General features: G+C 50.6%; 1 protein-coding gene across 2 annotated transcripts in view; it reads left to right on the top strand.

Moving 5' to 3' along the window:
• COL4A2 (collagen type IV alpha 2 chain) overlaps nucleotides 1-24218 on the top strand; it is a 174997-nt gene that overhangs the window by 88743 nt on the left and 62036 nt on the right. For both annotated transcript variants that reach the window (XM_053889011.1, XM_019443909.2), the window contains exons 5-11: nucleotides 14339-14473; nucleotides 14561-14605; nucleotides 17529-17645; nucleotides 19571-19642; nucleotides 20438-20473; nucleotides 20581-20643; nucleotides 22155-22190. In XM_053889011.1, the coding sequence (XP_053744986.1) occupies nucleotides 14339-14473; nucleotides 14561-14605; nucleotides 17529-17645; nucleotides 19571-19642; nucleotides 20438-20473; nucleotides 20581-20643; nucleotides 22155-22190 (504 nt within the window). The remainder of the gene's footprint in view (nucleotides 1-14338; nucleotides 14474-14560; nucleotides 14606-17528; nucleotides 17646-19570; nucleotides 19643-20437; nucleotides 20474-20580; nucleotides 20644-22154; nucleotides 22191-24218) is intronic.

Genomic DNA, 24218 nt, shown 5'->3' with positions numbered 1-24218 from the left:
TCGGCCCGCCTCCAGGTCTGTGTTCCGAGCCTCCCCGTCGAGGCTCCCTGTCTTTTCGGTGAACCGTGTGCATCTTGTCTCGGGCCACACGGTCTTCGAAGGAGCACGTCAGCAGTGAGCATGTGCCTTGGAGGGGTGGCTGTGTGGCGTGGTCGCCTCCCATTTTGTGGATGAAAATTGCTATTTCTTCTCCCGGCAAATGGCTTTGAGAAGAACGAGCATTCTGGAGGTTGTTTCTGCCCCTGTCAGGAGGACAGCACATAGCTGAGTCACTTCTCTGGAATGAGTGTTAATGTCATTTGGTTTCCTCCCACCCCGGACCCCGGGTTTCATGTCTGTACAAATGAGCCATCCATTATCTTTCCACCAGACTGAAAAAAGATCAATTTCTCGTGGTTTGTTGTTCTTTTTTTAATTGCGGATGTGTGTTCAGTGTTGATCCAAATAGCCACTCTGGACCGGGGAGTCTTCGGAGGGAAGTCCAGGATGTCCAGATAGCCATCTGCTGTGTCAGACACGACCGTGCTTGCCAGCCCTTTGTTAGCGGGATTTAACCCTGATGGCGGACACGGACCTTCAGCTCACACATCCACTCTGTGGCCGAGGACAGTCGCCGTCATCACGTGCCTCTGCTCAGCAGTTCCAGAATCTCCACCAGTGCACGAGATGTTATTATTTTTTTAATGTTTTAATGTTTATTTATTTCTGAGAGAGGGAGAGAGAGAGTGCAAGCAGGAGAGGGGCAGAGAGAGAGAAGGAGACACAGACTCCAAAGCAGGCTCCGGGCTCCGAGCTGTCAGCATGGAGCCCGACGCGGGGCTCGAACCTAAAAACCGTGAGATCGTGACCTGAGCCGAAGTCAGATGCTTAACCGACTGAGCCACCCAGAGGCCCCTAGATGTCATTATTGATAATATCTTTGCAACAAATACTCTGTGGAACCGTTTCCAAAACGTTAGACACTTTTAAAGATGTAAATAAGGAGACTGAACTTTGATCTGGTTTCACTATCTGCCACGTAACCTCCCCCAGCACCAAACTTCAAGGGCAACGTGGAGTGTGCAAAATTAATGAACTAGAATATGGCCGGCCGCTCACCACGACCTAGCCACATTACCGGGTCCAGACCACTTGGGCCCCAAGTTAGATAGCGCTATGTCCTTCTCTAGGAGTTGTTCCCAAGCTTACAGTTAATTCCACGTGTCCTTAAGTAAATCTATGTTTAGATGTCCTAATGTGCTTCTGACATCCTGGGGGTTCTTCGAGCTCTCTGCACAAATCTGTAACTCGGTCGTGGGTGGACCACCAGCATCTGCCCCTGCTGGGACAGCCCCACACGGCTGGGGACTGTGGACGCCCTGCACTCCCGATGCAGACGATCCGGGCCCCTGCCAGCGTCTTCTACACGCCTCTTCTGGGGGTTCCTTCTACGCCTGCTCTTGGAAACAGCTCCCATTCTCTGTCCCGTAACATCTCTGCCACATCCAATTAGAAGCCACTTTCACACCTTTTCACTGTGTTCCCAACCAAGTAGCTGCCAGTTCTGACATGGTCTCCTCCCTCCCTCCAGGGGAGTCTCGCCTCCCCTTAGAAACGGCTCTGGTGGGGGCACCAGGGTGGCTCAGTCAGTTAAGCGTCTCACTCCTGATCTCGGCTCAGGTCATGATCTCACAGTTCACGGGTTTGAGCCCAACGTCAGGCTCTGTGCTGATGGTGTGGAGCCTGCTTGGGATTCTCTCTCTCCCTCTCCCTCTCCCTCTCCCTCTCCCTCTCCCTCTCCCTCTCTCTCTCTCTCTCAAATAAACATTTTTAAAAACCTTAAAACAAGAAAAAGAAATGGCACTAGCAGTACGTGGCCCTGTTTCCTGTCTCGGGCTCTGCTTTGTCCCGACGGGCCTCTCCCCGAGGAACTTATTCTTGCCAGAGGTGATTTTCCAGCAAGTTCCATGTATCTGAAAACTTACTCTCACAGATCCAGCGTACCCTTTGTTCAGGAAATACTTAGCGATCCAATCTTCTTACCATAAAAACCTCCTCAACCGTTGAGAAGTCTGCTAACATGGTCTTCCCTCAACAGCGAGTATGCATGAGTGCCAGAGAGAACACAGTCATGGGATGCGTCCAGCTGCCCCCCTCCCTGTGTCCTGATGTCTTAGCCTGCAGCCCCCCCCCCCCCCCCCCCCCCCCCGCATACCTCTTGACCAGAGTTGCTAAAAAGTAACAGAAGTGACTTGGAGTTTCACCTTCTCTTTCTGCCCCGGTCACTTTCTAGCAGGAGGCGGATTAATGAGCCGTGAAATGGCGGCAATTGAGCAGCGTTGGGTTAAAGCAGAGAAGCAGGTTCTCAGATAATCTCCCAGGGAGGTGACTGGCTCTGTTCTGTTGGGTCTGCGCGAACCCCAGGCGTACATCTGTTTGGCTTTGTCACTTTGGCCATTGCTTTTGGCTTTGTTGTAGCCTCGTGAAGATCAGTGAAACAGATGATTCAGGGTCCCAAGTCATGTCCGTTACTCAAGGGGCGTTCGTAGGCGCCTTGACGTTGCCTTCTGGGCACGTCCCACAAAGCTGGGCACGAATCCATCCTCGGAGCCAATATGGGAACGGCACCTGCCCCGTAGAGGTGCCATGGGGATTAAATCCGTTTGCTGGTGGAAAGTTTTCCACACCGTGAACGCTCCACTCTAGAAATGTTGGTTGCACTTATTACTTTGCTGTCTCCCGGAACTCTGCACTGGGTCTGGGTCTAACGGGTCCTCCGCTATTTCTGTGTACTTAGAACACATTCCTTTGGGCAAGTCAAAAGGGAAGGGAAGTACAAGATAATTAATTACTGTTAGTTCAAGTGCCCCATGAAGAGAAAACCGGAATTTGATACGCTCTTTCGACACCGTTGGAATTCTGCCGTGAACATTTTCATCAGAATTTTCCCCCTGGGAGGTTAGCTCCCCGTGACAACTGAGGGGCCTGCCCTCTGTCCCACGGAAGGGGGTCATCGTCACCCAGAACAGTCCCAAAATCTTGGACGCGACAAACCTGAAGTCTGAAGTGGGGCGGGGTCTCGCTCCCAAAAGCGCGACTGACTGCCACCCAGTGCCAGCCGCGGGAACTGCACCGGGTTCCTCTGACCCGCAGTGTAGGAGGAGGCAGTGAGAAGGTGTCTTCTGTTGATAGAGTGAAATTTTTATTCTAAAAAGAAACATTCAGCTAGTGTCGCAAAGCTTCCTTTTATAGCTTTTCCCAGACCCCAGTTGGCAAACACCCCTTTTGTCTGTAACCTTTGCTCCTCCTGAGTTACGGTGGTTGTGCAGAATGGTTCCAGCATGTTCCGTATATCGCTAACAGTTGTCCTCAAAACAGCGTGGTTCAAAGATTACCAGAAGTAAATCCCTGGGGGCGGCATTCCAAAACCCTGGCCTGGTTTCCTAGGTCTTGATTTCGGCGGCTGATCTCTCTTTATCCGATCGTACACAGTTTTGATAAGGCCGGCATCCCTCCCCATGAGTCTGGGTGCTCTGCCTTTGTGATCCACGCTGACGCCTGAAAAGCCCTCTCCCCAACAGTGCAGAACCAGATCACCTGCCCAGTGCAGAACCAGATCAGTAATTCCACGGGCTGGAGCAGAGTGAGGGAGGGATCTAAGGCTGTAGGTGACACACTTTGGCATACTGGGGGACAGAACCAGAGGGCGATAGCCCCCCACAAGTCTTACGCACTGGCACTGTGCTTCAAAAGTGCCCCAGAAACCATGAACTCGTTATAATGGTCGTAAAAGTGGTCTACAAGCAGAAAGCCTTTTCCCAACACCTGTAGGTAAGGGACGTTGGTGTTGGGAACGTCCATCAGGCCACTTGGCGGGGAGCGTCCCACATCACCCCGCACTCAGGAGCCCTGAGGCCTATGCAAGTGACAAACCACCACCTTCAGGGCTTACCCAGCCTTCTAGAGTAGGACAGTGCACACAGTGATGCTTCCTGTGACCACGGGGACCTCCGTCAGCCCTGACTGGCTCCGAGCCAAGCTGCTCGGATCTGAACTTAAATGCTGGATCTGAACTTAAATGCATAACTGCATCCACTGTTTGAACTCATCACTTCCAACTTCTCACAAAATGCGCATAAAACATGGTTACTGGGGCGCCTGGGTGGCTTTGTCGGTTAAACGTCCGACTTCAGCTCAGGTCATGATCTCACGGTCCGTGAGTTTGAGCCCCGCGTCGGGCTCTGTGCTGACAGCTCAGAGCCTGGAGCCGGCTTCAGATTCTGTGCCTTCCTCTCTCTCTGCCCCTCCCCTGTTCATGCTCTGTCTCTCTCTGTCTCAAAAATAAATAAACGTTAAAAAAAAAATTAAAAAAAAAAAAAACATGGTTACTGCTCTTAAAACTTCTAATGACTTACTTTGGGGTACATTAGCCAGGTTTTCTTTTAAAAGGTGAGGGATGTCTCATTTTGTTAAAGGGAATGAAATCATTATCCTCAGAAAACAAAATATTACAAGGGATCAAGAAAACGGCCCCAAACTGCATAGCGTTCTGAGAAACAGCCTGCTCTTGGGCTCTGTGGAGACCGGCTCCCTTTGAAATGAGTGGTGGGGGTTTCAGGTCCTCCCAAGGAGACCCCGGGAGTCTCCAAAGACTGGATATAGGAGCATCATCAGATCCAAAGCAACCAGAGTGAACCAGTATGGCCCCTGCTGGAGTTTTTTCAATCACTGGAATAAGGTCACTGACCCTCGGGAGTTTTCTTCTTTAACTCTTGGAGGCAAAAACATTGTAAATGCTGAAAATATGGAAAGTTCCATCCTGACGCATTTTGCTGGGCTACAGTTCCCGTCCACCTTGGGGAGGGTCACACAGTCCTCTGTGCAGGGGAGTGAGGAAGCAGTCCTTGGGTCATAAAGTGAGAGGAGGTCTTACATTCACTTGACGAACACAAGCATCCAGGCCCCTAGAGTCAGCGGAGGGGGTCACCCTGACCGTGACACCTGGAGCGTCATCAGAAGGATGTCATGAAGTGCTCTCGGGCGGAGGGCCAGCAGAGCTGTGGGTTAAGATCTCCACCTCCCTGGGCTGTCCCCTCACCTGTCCTGTGTGAGAATTATATTTGTCCCCTGACTCCCAAACCTGGCTTTGCATCTGAGTTGCTTGGGGACCTTGTTAAAAATATGGATTTCCAGGGGCGCCTGGGTGGTTCAGTGGGTTAAGCATCCGACTTCAGCCCAGGTCACGATCTCATGGTTTGTGGGTTCAAGCCCCACTTCGGACTCTGTGCTGACAGTTCAGAGCCTGGAGCCTGCTTCCGATTCTGTGTCTCCCTCTCTCTCTGCCCCTCCCCTGCTTGTGTGCATGCTCTCTCTCTCTCTCTCAAAAATAAATATTTAAGGGGCCCCTGGGTGGCGCAGTCGGTTAAGCGTCCGGCTTCAGCTCAGGTCATGATCTCGCGGTCTGTGAGTTCGAGCCCCGCGTCGGGCTCTGGGCTGATGGCTCAGAGCCTGGAGCCTGCTTCCGATTCTGTGTCTCCCTCTCTCTCTGCCCCTCCCCTATTCATGCTCTGTCTCTCTCTGTCTCAAAAATAAATAAATGTTAAAAAAAATTCTTTAAAAAAAAAAATAATAAAAAAAAAAATAAATATTTAAAAAAATCAATATAATGCCAACCTCAAGAATAGTTTTCTTTCTTGGGGCGCCTGGGTGGCGCAGTCGGTTAAGCGTCCGACTTCAACCAGGTCACGATCTCACGGTCCGTGAGTTCGAGCCCCGCGTCAGGCTCTGGGCTGATGGCGCGGAGCCTGGAGCCTGTTTCCGATTCTGTGTCTCCCTCTCTCTCTGCCCCTCCCCCGTTCATGCTCTGTCTCTCTCTGTCCCAAAAATAAATAAAAAACGTTGAAAAAAAAAAAATTAAAAAAAAAAAAAATAAAAAAAAAAAAAAATAAAAAAAAAAAAAAAGAATAGTTTTCTTTCAGGTGACTGTGTTTATTCTAAAAGCAAGCTAGATAGAACTGTTGGTCCTGCTCCTAGTCCATGCCACCAACATCCAAAAGGCATTCCGCACTCCTGCCGGCCAGTTGATGACCTCATCAGGGGAGCCAGCATCAGGAGGCCCCACACACAGGGTGTCTTCTGCGGCTCCCCTGTGTGCAGGCATCCCCCCCAGGGCTTGTTTGCCAATCACAAGGCCGTGAGAGAAACGCACAGGGTCTGCCGTGAGTCACGTCACACTCGACCGTGGCCTAGGAGTATGATCTAAGGAGACCGGCGGAGTCTTGGCACATGGAAATGAATGGTCTCCACTGAGACCGTACACGTAGACGGCTGTTTTAGTTACCTGCGGTTGCCTGATTTGGTAACTCCAAAATCGCCTCGTATTCTGGTTGTCACTTTCTGATACCTAAGTACAGCCAGGAGCCCTTGTATCACTCATAAGGACACGAAGGCCATTTGCTGCAGTTACTCTGGGCACTAATACTGTTTTCCGTGTAGTCAGAGCTCAGTTAGAGCATTTCCTGCCTACGGGACACCTGTGGTCCCAGAATCTGCTCTTCCAGCCCATTCTTGGCTGCCGCCTGGGCTCCCCGAGGCCCTCAGTTCATCCACATCCAACTCCATGTCTTCTTGGGGGCCAGGAGGCTTGAGAAACCAAGCCGGTATGTTAGGCAAGCAGTCGCGTTCAGGCAAACGAAATGTATTTATTGCCGCAAGCAGGGGAAGGCTTTCCCAGAAGTTCGGCTTTTCTGACATATGCCAGGCAGCGTCACATCCAGACTGTAAAAAGCATGGCCTCACATTGGGGTAAAAGCCATCGAGTGGGACGGCCCATGTGCTGCCTATTTTTAGAAGAAGGAGCAGAGTTTGCAGACGTCCTGCTCCTGTGGGTGGGGACCGGGAGCTGACCCATTTCTCCTCTGCTGTAAAATGTGACTCATTTCAGGTAAAACTGTACAGCAGCATCTTACGAGTAGAGGTGATGCCTCTGGTGTGTTCTTTCTGAAGACTGTGCATCGTGGAGGCCAGGACCGCCTGGCCTTCTCTTTGGTCCTGACCCACTTCCAGTCCGGCCACTCGGCAGGCTGAGTGCAGACAGCCCTCCTTTCTGTCCACATCAAGTGCCACAGACCAGATTCCGGACTGGACTCCAGACCAGCCCTTAGTTTCTCTAAGGGTTTGTTTTTTTTTTTCATCTCCCTGGCAGACGTTTTTAAAAAGCATTTGGCTAAGTGTATTTTTAATAAGACGTTTTAAAAGTGTCCCCTCTTCCTTCTTCCTTTCTGAAACATTAGTGACCTTATAAATTCATTCGTAAGAATGTTCCAGAAGGACTTGGTCGTATCCAACAAGCCCATGAACTTCAGGCTTCTCTTCTTTTTTTTTTTCTTTTTCTTTTTTTTAACATTTATTTATTTTTGAAAGAGACAGAGCATGAGTGGGGGAGGGGCAGAGAGAGAGGGAGACACAGAATTCGAAGCAAGCTCCAGGCTCCCAGCACAGAGCCCAATGCAGGGCTCAAACCCACAGACCATGAGATCATGACCTGAGCCAAAGTCGGACACTTAACCGACTGAGCCACCCAGACGCCCCTTAACTTTTTCATGTTTATTATTTTTAAGAGAGAGAGTGTGTGTGAGCAGGGGAGGGGGAGAGGGAGAGGAGACACAGAATCCGAAGCAGGCTTCAGGCTCCGAGCCTTCCACACAGAGCCCGATGCGGGGCTCAAACTCATGAACCCTGAGATCATGAGCTGGGCTGAAGTCGGACGCTCAACTGACTGAGCCACCCAGGCGCCCCCAGACTTGTCCTCTTAATGTGTGTCTTTACCAGACTCTTCTCTTCATTTGTATTTAAGTTAATTTTGTTGAGGTAATATTTTGCGTGCAGTTTAGTGGATACTGACAGTCGTGTACAGCTACATGTAATCGTGAAGGAAGACAGGTCCATGAGCCCCAAAAGTCTCAGTCTCTTCCCTCCCTTTGCCTCCACCCCTGGCCACCACTGCTCTGTTTCCTGTGCCTAGTTTGGCTTTCTCTGAATGTCGTAAGTCAGATATCAGCATAGCATCCTACCAGCGGGATGGGTGGGATGAGCTTCCCTCACCATGACGCCCCGAGATCCGTCCTCCATGTTGCACACATCAGGTCATTTCCCCCCTCGTGTTGCTAAGTGGTATTCCATTTTACGAACGTACCAGTTCCTACACTCATCAGCCGCTGGACATCCAGGGTTTCAGCTGAAATAAACCAAACCGCTATGAACGTTTACCTACAGGTCTTACGGTAAGCGGATATTTAACTTTATAAGAAACTGCCACACTTTCCCAGAGAGGCTGCCCATTCCGCATCACACCGGCAGCCTCCCCGGCATGGTCCTGGCACGCCGTCCTGCCGGGCAACCCACCCCTGGGGGGCTGTCCTGACCATAGCCCTCCCTGGTGGCACCAGCGTGGACTGGCTTCCCTCTGGTCGTCTTCTCTGAGGAAGAGTGGGTTCAGATCTCATATCGAGTGTCTCTGTCCTCGATTTCTGGGTGTTCTGTCTGTACTCTGGACAAAAGTCACGTATCAGACATATGTGTTCTGGAAATATGCCCCCCCCCCATCTGTAGCTGCTCTTTATTTCTTGATGGTACCTTTAAGATCAAGCCTTCTGGTGTTTTCAACATTTTTCTTTTACGGTTCATGATCTCTGGGGCGCGTCTAAGAAACAGTTGCCTAATGCAAAGTCGCTAAGACTCTTCCCTGTGTGCTTTTCTTCAGAAAGTTAGAGTTTTAGCTCCTACACTCAGGTCTATGACCCTTTTTGACCACACATGTGTACATGGAACCAGACGAGGGTCACGGTTTATTTCCTTACGTGTGGATGTATTTGCTTTGCATAGATGCTGGTGCTGTGGCCAGTGCCAAATAATTTTGGAGAGCAGGACTTCCAAGGCCAGTATAGTTCTACCTCATATAGGTGGAATCCGTGATTCGGAATGGTAGCCGGGGCAGGGCTGGTGTTCTGTTACGCCAAAGAAGCCACAGGCAAAGGGTGGCGGACCGACCACGGGCTCTGTCTCGCGTGGATCGGGCGGCTGCTCGTTACTGCTGATTGTTATCGTACAGGTTCTGTCCTGTTCCGATGCCTCCACGTTATCATGAGCTCAGAAAATGGTACAGACTCACCCGGCCAGGGCCATCAAAAAACTCACTCACCCTAAGAACAGCGGCGAAGTCTGAGTTGTAGCTGAAGGAATTGTTTTCTTGGATCCTCAAAGGTAGCCCTGCCCAGCTTCTGGGCCATTTGACGTATTTTCTAACGAGCTGGGACCTGGGCTGGAATCCCCAGAGGGTCACCGAGAAGGGCAGCATCGGAAGGGCCGGGAAGGCCTGGAACGCACCGCCAGCAGCCGAGGAAGGGAGGGGCCCCCCAGGGGACGGGAGAGGATATGGGGTGTCTGCTGGGGCCCGCTGCCCATACAAGGCAAGACAGGAAGAGTCAACTTCAGAAAGAGAAGGGATTTCCTACTATTCACATGTTGGCCAGTAAGTGAAAAGCTTATTCTTATTCGAGCAGGAAAATACTGTACTGTAAATTAAAAATCCTGATGTGCAGTGAAGCAGGGTTTTATCCTTGGAAACATTTCTCTTTATCCTTCTCTGATAAAGGAAGCTATTTTTTTTTTTTTACCTTCCTCCCCACAGAGAGCTGTAAGGTTAACAAGCTGCGGATAGAAACAGGCACCCCCTTGGGGCCGCGTGTGAGGCCATACTTCTCGGGCCCCGCTTCATGATCAGCGCCCCACCTTCGCGTCCGCGTCCGCAGGCCCGGAGTCACCCCCGCGTGCACATAGCTGGTTACATTCTGCCCTTTTCTCAGAAGTGAAAATTCCAAGTTCAGGAAAGCTTAGTAAGAGTCTCAGGCCTTGAAGTGCATTCTGGCCGCAGCCGCGGTATTTGAGCAATGTGTATTCAAGTCTGGACGCATTCTATCCACCTTTCCAGACTTCAGCTTCCACCGCCGACCCTGGATCCCACACGGGCTCCAGGAGTGATTTCAAGAAGGAGACATGATGAGCAACCTTCCGTCCTCACAGGGAGCAAAGTTGGTTCTGGCCTGTTGCAGATCCCACTGAAGCCTAAGACCCAGAAAAGTTCGTTAGAAATAGTACTTAACAAACGTAAATATTAGATCTTCCTCTGCCTGATGCAGTAAACACTCAACTGTTCTTCTAAGACCTGACTTCATTTTTTATGAAATGAGATTTTTATTAAAAGATACCTGCTTCTGTGAGAATGTCGCAGGGGGAGGGGTGTTGAGCAGTAAGCCTCCCAGGCTACTGTACAAAGAAACCCCCCGGGGAGGGTGGTCACTGAAGCTCCAGGAGGGTCCGGGCCAAGCCTGGGACTCCGCATTTCTCTCAAGCTCCCAGATGGAGCTGATTCAGGTCGAGGACCTCACTCAGAGCAGCAATGATGTAATGGAACACGGAAGCTTCAGAACCGGCCCACTCCCCACCCAACTTCACGATACTGGGCTCCTTCCAGAGCCCCCGCTGTCTCCTCTCAAGTGGGGGGTGACAGTTGTCACGTGTTTGGCATGGGGGTAAAATAAGATAAACCGTTTTTTCAAACCAAGACGGGGGCGCCTGGGCGGCTCAGTCAGTTAAGCATCAGACTTCAGCTCAGCTCATGATCTCCTGCTTCGTGAGTTCGAGCCCCATGTCGGGCTCACGGCTGTTGGTGCAGACCCCGCTTCAGATCCTCTGTCCCCCTCTCTCTGTCCCACCCCGTCCTGCACTCTCTCAAAAATAGAAACGTTTTTAAAGATTTTTAAAAATAAAACCTATAACAGGCACTTCATCCCAGAAGATACGCGATTTAATGATGCTTTTTCCTTTGTCCTGTCTCCCAGCGAGTAACACGTAGATCTGAATCAGATCGCCTGGCGGGACGGGGGTCACAGCACATGGTCCCTCCACTCCTTTCACAGCATCTGCTGGCTTTTAAGAAATGTTTCTCAGGAATGCTTTTGTCAAGTGCGCCGCAAGACTCTCAGGAGCCCTTGAGGTTTATGCAGAGACATTCAAACTAGACGTCTCCTTCTGGGGTAATTTTTATTTTTAACGTCACTTAGAACAAAAGGAAGGGAAGAGATGGAAATAGGTTTTCCGACCGTGACCTTCCCACTAAGGGTGGAAGTTGGTGATAATTAGCACAGAGGAAGCTCCTTTTCATTAGCTGATCATTCCAACTGCTCTTGACAGACACGCTGGATGCCCTGGCCGGCAGGATATCCTCGGGGAAATCTCAGGCCTGATGACTAAAACATTCAGAGCAAGGTCCTTGACCTTGACGTCAATGTCCACTTCGCCTCAACAGCACAGCGTTTGCACTGTGGGCAAGAGCGAGGGTCCAGTCCATGGGGACGAAGGTCTGATTCAGATTTTCTCCAGACTCTTCCTGGCCCTTCCCCAGGGCGGAAGCTGGATGGAATTTGTGAAATGTCCCATCTGTCAGAAGCTCAAGATAAACTCCTCAGAATGTCACCATCCTCACACCCACCACGATGGCTAGAACTTCTAAGAAAGGGAAAAGAGCGAGTGCTAGCAAGGGTGCGGAGAAATCTGGAACCCTCACAAACCACTGCTGGGAATGGACGTGATGCAGCCACTGTGGGAAGCAGTCTGGCAGTTCCTGAAAAAGTTAGACAATTGCCAGAAGGCACAGCCATTCCGTTCCGAAGTCTGTACCCAGAAGAATCGAAAACAGGCACTCACACAGGTAATTGTACGTGCACGTCCATGGTAGCACGAGCCACAATGGCCCTAAGGTGGGAACCCCGTAAATGCCCATGAATGGATGAAATGGACAAATTGTGGTCTCTCCATACAATGAGTATGATTCAGCCGTGGAAGTGAATGGGGTACTGCAGGTGCTACCCCATGGGAGAACCTCAGAAATTCTATGGTAAGTGGAAGAAGCCAGGCACAAAAGGTCACGTATCATACATATGACTCCATATATGTGAAATACCCAGAATGGATAGATCCCACAGACACGGAGAGCAGACAGCAAATATAGGGGCAGTGAGGAGTGTCTGCTCAGTGGGTACGGGTTTCCGTTTGGGGTGATGGGAATGTTCTAGACCTAGATAGAACTGGTGGGTAGAGAACACTGTGAATGTGCTAGAAGCCCCTTTAAAGGGTCTGTGTTGTGTTATGGGAATTTCACAGTGATAGCACGCCTCAGAAGAGGAAAGGCTCATTCCAAAAGCCAGACTTCCCATCCAAGAAACAAAGGCTGAAAAGAAGTTTACTGACAATGGCAGGAAAGTGAGTACATGATGTCGCTATCACTTTTCCCATCAAAGGGAACCGAGGAGAGGTTACTGAAGGCACGACAAGAATGTGGTTTTTCATCATGAAGACACACATGTTCTGCTGTGGTTAACAGTAGGTGCCGCTCCTAGTTGGAGGCGTGCAGTGAGCCCCCCAGATGGGGATGAACTTTGTAGACGGTAAAAGTGACAGTGTTACTGAAGAACATTTTACGCCCAAAAGGACGCTCGCCGTGCGAGCCTCACCATGACTGGGGGAATTCGAGGGCTTGGGGCATACCGCATAATCACAAGAAGGTGGTATTCTAACAGTGCCAACAAAACAAAAATGATTACGACTGGAGAAGATCCGTAAAAATCAGAATCAAAGCACGTTTTGTCCCCACACTTCCAGCAAATGTAGCAGGCAGAAGGCCCTGAGCACTAGCCTAGGGTGAGCCTGGGGTTCGTGTGTTCATATGGTCAGGGCTACCCACCTTCCAGCACAACCCTCCTCAACGAGGGGGAGACAAGAAAGTGGCAATAGCCCCCTTTTACCGCGTTGTTCAAAGACACGAAATACCCTGGCTTCACCACTGCCTGCGATGCTTGCACTCAGACGGAGTATCTGGTGAGTTCCGCCTTGACCGGACCCTCCGGAACACGAGGAGGGTACAGCAAGAGAACCCATCATCTCCAGAACTGACCTGGCCCAGAGGGAGCCCTAAGGGGGCATCCAAAATCACCCTTTGTTGGGGGAGGCAGGGGTCCCGAGCTTCGGGGCAGGTCTCATCCATCGACTCGATCTTAACCTCCATCCGTATCTTCCGCCTCAGAGAAATTCTGACCGCTTCCCCCGCACCTGGGCCCCACGTCCGCAGGCGTTGGCAGTGTTGGGAGGTGAGGCCCCCACACCCCCCGGCCAGGTGAATAATCGCCCGTGGCGTGGATGGACCCCATTTTATATACTCACCATCTCCCAGGAAACGCCGTGCGTCTGCCCTTTGGCTGCTGGGGAAGATGCTACAGTGAACACAGGCGTCCAAGCACCTGTTCGGTCTCCACTCCCAGCGATTTTGAGGATTCTCCCAGAAGTGGGTTGCTGGATGGAATGGCAATTCTCTGTTTAATTTTTGAGGACCCACCATCCTGTTCCACGTCGGCCGTGCCGTTTTACATCCCCACGCTCAGTGCCGAGGGCTCTGATTTCTCCGTGTGCTCACCAGCACATCATTTTGTCTTTTTTTTAAATAATGGCCACTCATGTCCGATGGCCACGGGTGTGGATTGTTACAGGCTTCAGACACCTTTAATGTTTCTCTGTGTGTGCGTGTAGTATGTGTGTAGACGGGAGATTATCTGATCACTTAAACATCTGGGGATCATTTTGATACCTGAGTGCCATATACATTTCCATCCTGTTACAGGCATTATACTGAGTAGAGATAAAATATTGGAAATCTGTTTGGAATTTTCCTGTTAACTGAGAACACATTTTTTATTTTAAAAAAAAAAAAAGCCAGGTAAGGGGTGCCTGCGTGGCTCAGTCAGTTAAGCGTCCGACTTCGGCTCAGGTCATGATCTCACGGTCTGTGGGTTCGATCCCCGCGTCGAGCTCTGTGCAGACAGCTGGGAGCCGGGAGCCTGCTTCAGATTCTGTGTCTCCCTCTCTCTCTGCCCTTCCCCTGCTCACGCTTTCTCACTCTCTTTCTCTCAAAAATAAATAAATAAACATTAAAATTTTTTTAAAAAGCCAAGTAAGCGGATTCTTTCATCCCAACCTAATGCCAGCATTTCACGGTAACGCGACATTAGTGATCTAGGATGATTTTTTTTTCTCACATTTAACATGTTTTTTTTTCTTTTAACACTCTAGGCCTTCTTTCTTAGCCAGAAGTCACTCTGTGGCAATTGTGGCAGGAGATAGAACTGTCTACATGTGACGTTCCCTGGACATCATAGCTCTTTGAGAATGAAAAGCGTCGTTTCAAAAGCAGCACGCTGGAAAATGCTCGTCTGTTGTTATTAACCGTGATTAAACTCTGTTGTTTCTGCAGGGCCAGCCAGGGCCAGTGGGCCCCCAGGGGTACACCGGGCCCCCAGGCCTGCAGGGATTCCCAGGACTGCAGGGCCGCAAAGGTGACAAGGGCGAGAGGGGGTCACCGGGGATCACAGGACCGAAAGGAGATGTGGTATGATGACTTCTCATGTTCCCTCCACTTTTTGTGACGGGCAGTGGGTGTCCCGGCCCACAGTAAGCTTGTCTGCCTTCCTTACAGGGAGCAAGAGGTGTTTCCGGATTCCCTGGTGCCGACGGAATTCCCGTAAGTGTTTTGTAAGATTTTGTAGGATTTTAAAACACCGAACACATGCTAAGCAAGCTCCTGACTTACAGAAGCATTTCTACCTAGGCCTCCTGTTTGGTTTACGAAATGAAGTAGGGCTCTCAGTGCATCCTTTTTCCCCTGGAGTCCCATCAAATACGGCACAGATGGGTTCCTTTGTAAATGTTCTTCTGCGCTTGGCTTCGGAATCGAGGCTACTTGGCGAAAACCGGACCTGGTTTTGTAATGGAAGGCTAGCACGTTAGATATGCGCAATCAGAATGCGGCTTGACATTTTGTTGGAACCGTAAAGCGACCTGAACATAAAGGGGCACAGCCGAGATGGTGGGTGGGAGGACGCCCTCTGCTGGACGTTGGTGACGCTTCCCCAGTTCTCTAGTGAACCATGCGTAAGTGAGAAGAAAAGACAGGGTTTGTCCATGAGAAAATCTCAAAATGCAATAAAATGTGTTTTTCTAACCTAGTTTACTTTACTTCTTGTGGCATAAAAAAAAAATAAACACAGCGGCCTGTCTCTCAACCTCTTTCACAAGGATCCGTGAGCAGATTCCCAGGGTCTGCCTCCTACAGATCCCAGCCGCAGGGACAGATGTGTTTATGACACATGCTTTCGCCTGCTGCTGAGGTTTGAGGACATCTGCTTCAGGAACCTCCCTCGTGTGCACACATCCGAGCCCTTACCCCACATGCCCACACCCCCTGCCCCTGTGTTAGCACGCACATCTACACGCGTGTGCACACGTAACAGATGCATTCCCGGAGCTGTGGAAGCAGGACAGCCGCCTTGTAGGAGGGAACACAGAAGAGCCATCACAGAGAGGCTGTGCATCACAGAGAGGAGGTTCTTCAGAATGCCGGCTGCACACCCAGGAGGCTGTGCAGCGGTACAGGAAGGCGGTCAGGGCTACAGACAGGCCACACGCAGACCTGAGGCCCGCGTGACGGTGACCTGACCCGGAGCGTCCCCTGGACGGGGGCTCACACGCACCAGTTAGGACACACAGCTGTGTGAACAAGTAAGGTAGTCACTTCCCCATTAGTCAGAGTCAAAGAATCCGTAGATTTTCAGGGATAAACAAATAATGATAGCATTTTCCTACCAACCGCCTGCAACAAAACCACCTATTCTTAAACCGCTTTCTTGAGCTCTTTGGGCCGCCTTGTCGGTTTTGTCTTCTGGAAGTCGAAATCTGAGTTTAAAAGGAGAGATGTGGAAAAACAGTATAGCTACTCTGAGTCATATTTGGTTTTTCCACTGTATGCCCATTTACTCTGAGGAGGAAATAGTTCACAAGTTGGAGAGGCAGTATCTTCACATGAGAGAGTGGTCACAGTAAGCAGGTAACTGAGCGGTTTCCGCAGAATCTCCGTGCTGCTGACAATGGCCTCGCCCACTGACCACAGGACTCTGGAACTGCACATACATGCACCCATGTGCCATCTGCCCCCGGGCTAATTTTAGCCACTTAGGAGCCATATATAAAATGTGATGTGCAGTCAGATCTTAAGAGCCGTGTCCAGTTAGATGTTGAACATGAGACGGGCGGTCAGTTCAAGGTAATTGCAATTTTTCTTTGAAGAACAGTCTCCAACTAACGTCTGACTGACACGCCATGTCACATGACTTAGATCAGTTCCAAGGGAGCAAGAAAGGCCAACAGGAGACAGATCACTCCGGAGAGGAGTGAAGAACTCGAGTTACAAAAAGCATCGTGGAAGACCACACAGATCGTGAGCAGAGCACCCACCGGGCTTGTTTTCTCAGGCTGAATTTGAAGGATCAGCTTTCAGAGACCCCCAAAAAAAGGCCTGTAGTTGGCCACTACCAAGGCAGCTGGCTGCACTCTCAGCTGGAGAGATGGATGGTACCCCGTGATTTCCAGGGCGGAGGGGATTTCTCTCGTCTACCAGGGGATTGGCTGTTGGATCTGTGCTTGTCTGAGGGTCCCAGTTAAAGCAGCGGCTTTGAGTGTCTAAAGGAGAGCGATGAGAGGTAGACAACGAAATTAAAATGCAACTCTTCTCGTTGTGTTTCTTAATATCGTTCAGGGTCCAGGCACTCTATGTAGGATTCGTTCATTTCTCTTGAAATGTCCCAAATTTCTCAACGTAAGTGTAAAAGGCATCCTAATGGGGCCTCAAAAAATCCACTCTGGAATGTATGCTTGGTCCATTGTCAGCAAAAGCAAAATTTTAGAAAGATTAAGAAGATGGCATATATCTAAACACGTGCCGTGGGAAGAAACAGCAAAATAGGCCGTGGTCTCGTAGTACGTAAGCGGCAGGTCATTAACTCAGCCTGACTCCCTAGCTATTCAAAAGACATTTGGTCATGCTGCCTTCCCTCCCCTCCCCCACCCCGACATCTCTGAACATCAGATGTTGCTTTTATTGGCTTTATTCGAAAGCAAATAAGAGGAAATCAGTTCTTCTACATATGGCGAAGTCATGGATGAAATCCCATCGGTGGGCAGGAGGAGTGTGAATCTCTTTCCTGTGTAGGATGTGAGTCTGTCAACTCATCCTCTACAGTTCAGTTGGGCACAAAAGATGGGGCCCCTTATTGTCCTTGAAAGACCTAGCCGCTTCCAGAGTGCCTTCTAGAAGTTTTAAATCTACCATGACCCGTCCCTGCTGACACAGACCTCCCGATAGACCGGTGGTAATGGACTTCTTTACCCAGCCCATGGCAAACAGAACTTTGTCCTGAAGGCCTTTCTCCTGCTCAGAACCGAACCTGTGTGCCTCCATTTACTTAATCTTTCATTCACCCACCTGCTGGTTTTGAGTTCTCTTTGCCCTTGGGTTCATGCAGGGTGGGAAGATTTAGAAGTGTTTTATCACGCTCTTCATGAGAACGCCAGACCGTGTGCTAGAAGGCTCACCTACTCTTCTCTCCCAGGGACACCCGGGGCAAGGTGGGCCCAGAGGGCCACCTGGTCACGATGGCTGCAACGGGACGAGAGGAGACGTGGGCCACCAGGGACCCGTCGGCCCCGGGGGGTTCATTGGCCCTCCTGTGAGTATCAGGGCAGCGGGTGTGGCTGGGGTGGTGAACTCCAGGAGCTGGGGGGCCGGCCCTTGTCCGCAGACGGGTGGAGGATGTGTGGTGTGCCTTTCACGGGCCCAACCAGAAGGCCCTTTTAGAAATTGTGTCAGAGAGACTTTCCAAGGAGGGCGGGTTGGCTCCTGTGGACCCCTCGGCCGGGGCAAGTGTGCTCAGCCCGGCTCCTGCACCCCCAGGCAGGTGCTCCCCTGTCCCTAGGCAGCGGTCAGGATGCACACGTTCCTGCAGACATCTCGGCATGATTTTCCTGCGTCCAGAGAACTTCATTCTCCAAATTTATTCTGTAAACAAGATAGAAAATAATACGTGTGGTTTGTATCGTGCAGTTTTACCTGTGTCCTTGCATTTCCCCCCATGCTACAATTCAAGTAACAGGGAAGAATTGGGCAAGAGCAAAAACAAAATCAAAAGGCTTAATTAGAGCTTGACAGAATGCCGTTAGCTCCCATCTTGTTAGATTCTAAAATCCTCTGTGACATGGAAACAGCCCCTGCAGGTAGAAGTGTGCTTTTTTTTTTTTTTTTATGGAAAACTTCCGTGTATTCATCTATTTTGTAGACTCAGTTTTCAGGTCTTTGCAAAGAATCTTGAAATGTTTTCCATTTCTGTATGGCTGCCTTCTTGCCATCAAAATATTGCAAAGTCAGGGTTTTGCCAACATCTTATTTGGTAAAACTTTTTATTTAAGAAAACATTTCTAAGACTGGGGAAGAATATTCACACGTTCCTCCCCGCGTGTTTCCCCCTGAAGTTCGTGGATTTCTCTTATTCTCGCTTCTCCTCCCCAGTCCTCTCCCTGGGTTGTCTTTTATGTGTGGGTCACCTTGTCAACGAGGACCATCACTTTCCAGTCTGCTGTAATGTCATGAAACTATCATTATCAATAAATATAACCATCACTTTAAAATACTGATTTTAGGGGCACCTGGGTGGCTCAGTCGGTTAAGCGTCCGACTTCAGCTCAGGTCATGATCTCACAGTTCGTGGGTTCAAGCCCCGCATTGGGCTCTGTGCTGACAGCTCAGAGCCTGGAGCCTGTTTCAGATTCTGTGTCTCCCTCTCTCTCTGCACCTCCCCTGTTCACACTCTGTCTATGTCTCAAAAATAAATAAACATTAAAAAAAAATTTAAATAAAATACTGATTTTATATGGGCGCCTGGGTGGCTCAGTCGGTTAAGCGTCCGACTTCGGCTCAGGTCATGATCTCACAGTTCGTGGGTTCAAGCCCCACATTGGGCTCTGTGCTGACAGCTCAGAGCCTGGAGCCTGCTTGGGATTCTGTCTGTGTGTGTGTCTCTCTCTCTGCCCCTCCCACTCTTGCACTCTGTCTCTCTGTGTGTCTTAAGATTAAATGTTTAAAAAAAATTTTTTTAATACTGATTTCATACACAGACATTGAAAGACATTCATCCGCATATGATGTGCACACGTACTGAGTGTATTTGTCACAATTCCACTTTTCCAGAATGACCCAGCATCTTTCCCAAAAATAGTGCTTCAGAACATATGTGTTAATATCTTTAGCACCCTAATGCCCAAGAAAAGACAAAGTGTATTATTACGAAGAGAAACAACATGTTGGTATCCTGAAGGATTCGTTTACTGAGCATCCTTTTGGGTTTTTGTAAATAACCTAAGTCCTATAAAACGTTTCCATTTTAACTTTGAAGGAAGATACTATTGGGTAAATACGAAAGTCTCATCTTTGTGGCTGAATGTAGGACTGGTGTTCAGAATAACCCAAATAAGCTGTAAGGACCACTGACATTGCCCATAACAGACAATGTCTAATCACCCACATGGCTAGCACTGACTGCACTGAGTGTTCATGGGCCTTTCTGTGTTTTCTCTGTCTTTCACGTCCTGTCTACCATAGGGGCCCCAAGGACCCAAGGGGCAGAAAGGTGAGCCGTACGCGCTTTCCAGTGTGGACCGCGACAAATACAGGGTATGTTCGCTAGAGGTGGGACTCGTGCCTGAGCTATCAGGGTAATTCCTAATAATAACAAAACTTCCCTAGTATGGCTGAGCTATAAGCAAGTGCCTCTGGGGTGGTAGAACAGCCCAGCACCATGAAGAAGCTAAAAACCTTTGATTTCTATCCTGGGGCGCCTGGGGGGCTCAGTCAATTAAGCATCCAACTCTCTCAGGTCACGATCTCACCATTCGTGGGATCAAACCCCAGGTAGGGCTCTGTGCTGACAGTGTGGAGCCTGATTGGGATTCTGTCTCTCTCTCAAAATAAGTAAACTAAAAAAAATCATCGATTTCCCATCGGGGTGACATTTACCTGTGGGTGCACACCTTTCCAGTCTGTATTCACAATGCCCCAGATAAAGGGTAGCATTACCAAGCCCCTGGCGGGGCTGATATAGTTTCCAAATTTGTTTCCAAAGTTGTGATAAAATGTAACTAAATCTAAAGACACTTAAAAACCAGAACTCTTGGGGCGCCTAGGTGGCTCAGTCGGTTAAGCGTCCGACTTCAGCTCAGGTCATGATCTCACGGGCTGTGAGTTCGAGCCCCGCGTCGGGCTCTGTGCTGACTGCTAAGAGCCTGGAGCCTGTTTCAGATTCTGTGTCTCCCTCTCTCTCTGACCCTCCCCCGTTCATGCTCTGTCTGTCTCTGTCTCAACAATAAATAAATGTTAAAAAAAAACCATTTTAAATAAATAAATAAATAAATAAATAAATAAATAAATAAATAAAAACCAGAACTGTTAAAATTATTTTCTCTCAACTAGGGTGAACCTGGGGAGCCTGGATTGGTCGGTTTCCAGGTAAGGTCTATTTTCATTAGAGAATGTTCCAAGCAGAATGTCAAGAACTCAGGACTGCATATACCGGTGTCCCTCTCCTAACAGCCTTCCTTTTTGCCTGTATGCAGGGGCCTCCTGGCCGCCACGGGCCTATGGGACAGATGGGTCCGGTTGGAGCTCCAGGAAGACCAGTAAGTAGCAGGTGCCCGGCTCATTCTCAGGGGGCCATCAGGGTGTTCCCCCAGACACATGGCTTCTTCAGTTGTTGATGCATGTGGAAACATCTCGATACATCTCGGATGCTTGTGGTCACGATGGAGACTATCGAGACTCTCTCGCATGCGTTTTGCTGCTGTTAAGATTGAAGAATGAGGACTTGAAATTTGTGGGCACTAGATCACCACCAAGCATGTCCAGTGTGGAGATGGTGCTGGCTGGGCCCCCTTCCAGTCGAGACGAGCTCTCTCGGCCCGACACCCAGCCAGCTGATGGCGGGGGGGCAGGGGAGGGGCGGTCACCCCTGGGCCAAGCACATCAAAGTCCGACAGGTGGATAAGAAGAAATGGTCTCTGCCTGGGCGTGGCCATCGTGACAGCTGTGCCACACCTGGGAGTGGCCATCATTGCCAGTGAGATGTTACACATCAGTTAGCAAAATGGCCCCAGTGGCCGCCTGAAGGGGTTCCCAGCCCGTGCAACTCAACAGACAGAGTGGCACCTGCACAACACGGGGGTGAGGGAAGGCTTGCTGCAGGGAGGGAGAGGACGAGAAAACAGAGGTGCTGGTGCCCATGAAGCCCCCCAGACCACTTCCCCCACCGCCCACCGGCCCGGCACTAAACCACCCCCACTGGGTGTCTGCCCCTCGTTCCCTGGAAGTTTAGCATCAAGACAAATGGGCCTTGAACAACACTGGGGGAGGTCCGGGTCCAGGTGAGAGAGACCTTGTCGCAGAAAACCGGAGAATCGAGGATCGCGAGATGCCAGGTTCTTTGCTCCCCCGCCGCATACAGCTGTCGGCCCGCCCACGGTACACACGCTACACGGGCAGGGGTTGGTCTTTAAATACACAGTTCGGGGAAATCTGAAGCAGGGGCCTGTCCCCGCCGTGTCCTGAGCTGATCTGACAGCTTCAGGTTCTTCTACGGGCCATTAGAATCGCCCACGCTTCCTTGTGCTTAAACGCTAACCGCCCATCTCGTGCGTGTTTAACACCTCATCCTAAGTGTGGCGTTGACGCTGAACACTTTGCAGAAAGACCGTGGTGTTTGCAGATGGACTTTCAACCCTGCAGTTTGGACCCGCAGGTTAATTCTGCTTGTGAACATTTGCTGACCCCTCCAGCAAAACATGCTAGGAGGAGGTCACGGGAGGCAGTGTCCGCGGTGACAGGGCCTGGGACCTTGCGGGGGGTGAGAGCAGGCAGGAGTTAGGACCCGGGTGAAGTCAAAAGTCTGAACTCAGAAGAGCAAACCCACAACAGCTGTAGGTGGACAGCTGGCAAATTCTGAGAGGCAGGCCCGCCCCCGGTCCTCTGCCCTCCAGCCTGTCCTCCCCACTGAGGCAGGTAGATCAGAAACCTCTCTACATACTACACGGTGTTCTAAATATACACAGAATGGCTTTCCCAGAGCTTCCCAGCAGAAGTTATCTGGGTCCTGGGATAAAGAAAACAGTTTACAGATTTCTTTGTATTTGTGCAGGGCCCACCTGGACCCCCTGGACCTAAAGGACAGCCGGTAAGTCGGTGACGGGGGAGGGGTGGCTTACACACTTGTGTGCCCCTTTCCTGACCATAGGGCTACTTGGTTGACAACGACATATCGTTTATTTTGTGATGAAAATGATTCTGTAGGTTTTTAAGACCAAAAAAATCACATCCCACTGCCATCATGTGGAAATCACACTGATGAATGTTTGATTAGCAATGTAGACGCAAGACCAGCTCGTGTGTATCCGAATGTGTCAGTGCACCAGAGGGGACAAAATGTGGCTGTATTTGTGCGGGGTGGGGAGCCAGTGGCATTCCTGCCCAGATGTAACTAAGCTCTTTGTGCCGGAGGGTGACACCAGCCCCCAGGAAGCTAGTCTGTGATTTTCAAGTCAGGCTTGAGCCCAAGGCCATACTGTTCCCACCCAAGAAAGATGATTAAGTTGGATGAAGTACAAGAAAGGAGGTGGCTTGTCAGAACCTGTAGACGGAACTAGGGTTCAGTGTCAACAGGGAAAGTTGGATAAATGTCTAAGACCAAGAGCAGGCAGGTGGGGAAGGGGATGGGTGGTCAGAAATGCTGGGCTGCAGCTGCCAGTGTGCAAGGACCATCCCGTGGCCTGCGCGTGGCCGGGGACATCCCCCAGCCTGCATGTTCCCATGTCTGCTCTACGGAAACCTCATCTCTTTGGCCTCCGGGGGACCTCGGCGTCCACCGTCCCCCTCCTCTGCTCCCATCACCTCTGACCTGGCTTCCGGCTGGGGCTGGAGCTCATTAAGCCTGCTGCCCCCACCGCTGGGCTCCCCACTGTCTCGCGGCCACGAGCAGGGTGGGAACGGCCCCGAGCCAAGAGAAGCGGATGTGGGACGGGGCCGCCCAGCCCCAGGGTCGCCTCAGATCCCCGCTTGGCTGCAGCACAAACAGCCCTCGCCGTCCACCAGGTCACTTCCTGGGGACTTGGGCGGCCGGCTCGCGAGGCAGAGGGACAGCGGGGGCCCCCGGCAAAGCGCATTCTGATCTGGCCCGGCTGCCTTGCTGTGCTTTGATTTCAGCTCCCAGCCAGGTGGGAAAGGAGCAAAATAGCAAAAATTAATTAGGGGCTTTGTTTGTGTTTTTTGGAGAATATCTGGGCATCGGGGGGGGAGCAGGGTACTGCAGAGAGAAGGAGCAGATACGGCCCCACGCCATCCTTTGTCTTGGTGGGAATGTGGGGGCCCTGGGGAGGAAGCCGAGTTGTTTGCACGCCAAAGAAAAGAGCACTATTTCTAGAACATGTGTAAGCGTGTAGCACAGCTGCTCCTGGACTTGGGGGTCAAGTCAGTTCTCGAACATATGTCCCCCCCACTTGTGAATCTATTAAGTACGTGACAAGTCGGGGGCCCCAGCCAGAGAATCCCCAGCCCCTAAAGTCATGAAAAGGGTCAGATGTGTTTGTGGAATCAGGATTATCTTACCAAAATGACAAAAGGCTGAGGCGGAAGTGAGACTGAATCCTGATCCTGAGATCTGGGATCCAGGGGGGCGGGGAGTGGCTGTTTCCTGGGTCTGAGGAGACGCTGAGACCCTCATCCGTGGAGACGACAGGTGCGCTACCGAGTCCGAGAGACTCGGGATCAGGTCTGGGCTCTGCTGCGCGCCAGCAGGGAGGCCACGGCCAGACGTCTGCGGTATCTTCATTCATCGCACGCTGCACAGGGTTAAATGCCGCAGAGCCCTGGCTCACACAGCAGGTGCAGAATTAATGACACAGCCAACTTCAGGAGCCTTGGGATGGTTGAACAACAGAATATGTTTCAAAAAGCAAGCTAAAACATTCCCAGCGGTGACAGAGTCCAGAAAAACCGCCATTAATCCTCTATTTTCAGGGTTTCGCTTAGAGTATAAAATACGGATTTTCCCTAAAAGCACACCTGTATTCAAGAATAGCACAGCATTTTCCCAAAGCCCATTGTTTTCATCACATTCACGATACACCATGAGGTGCCGCTTTCCGTAATTTCTACGTGACCCCAGCCTGCTCCCATTCATATTGTGTGATCTCTGGGCTCACACTTT

Source organism: Panthera pardus, unplaced genomic scaffold (genome assembly GCF_024362965.1).
Source record: "Panthera pardus isolate Hobbes unplaced genomic scaffold, ASM2436296v1 HiC_scaffold_1, whole genome shotgun sequence".
NCBI lineage: Eukaryota > Metazoa > Chordata > Mammalia > Carnivora > Felidae > Panthera > Panthera pardus.
This window is presented reverse-complemented; position numbering and strand designations above follow the sequence as displayed.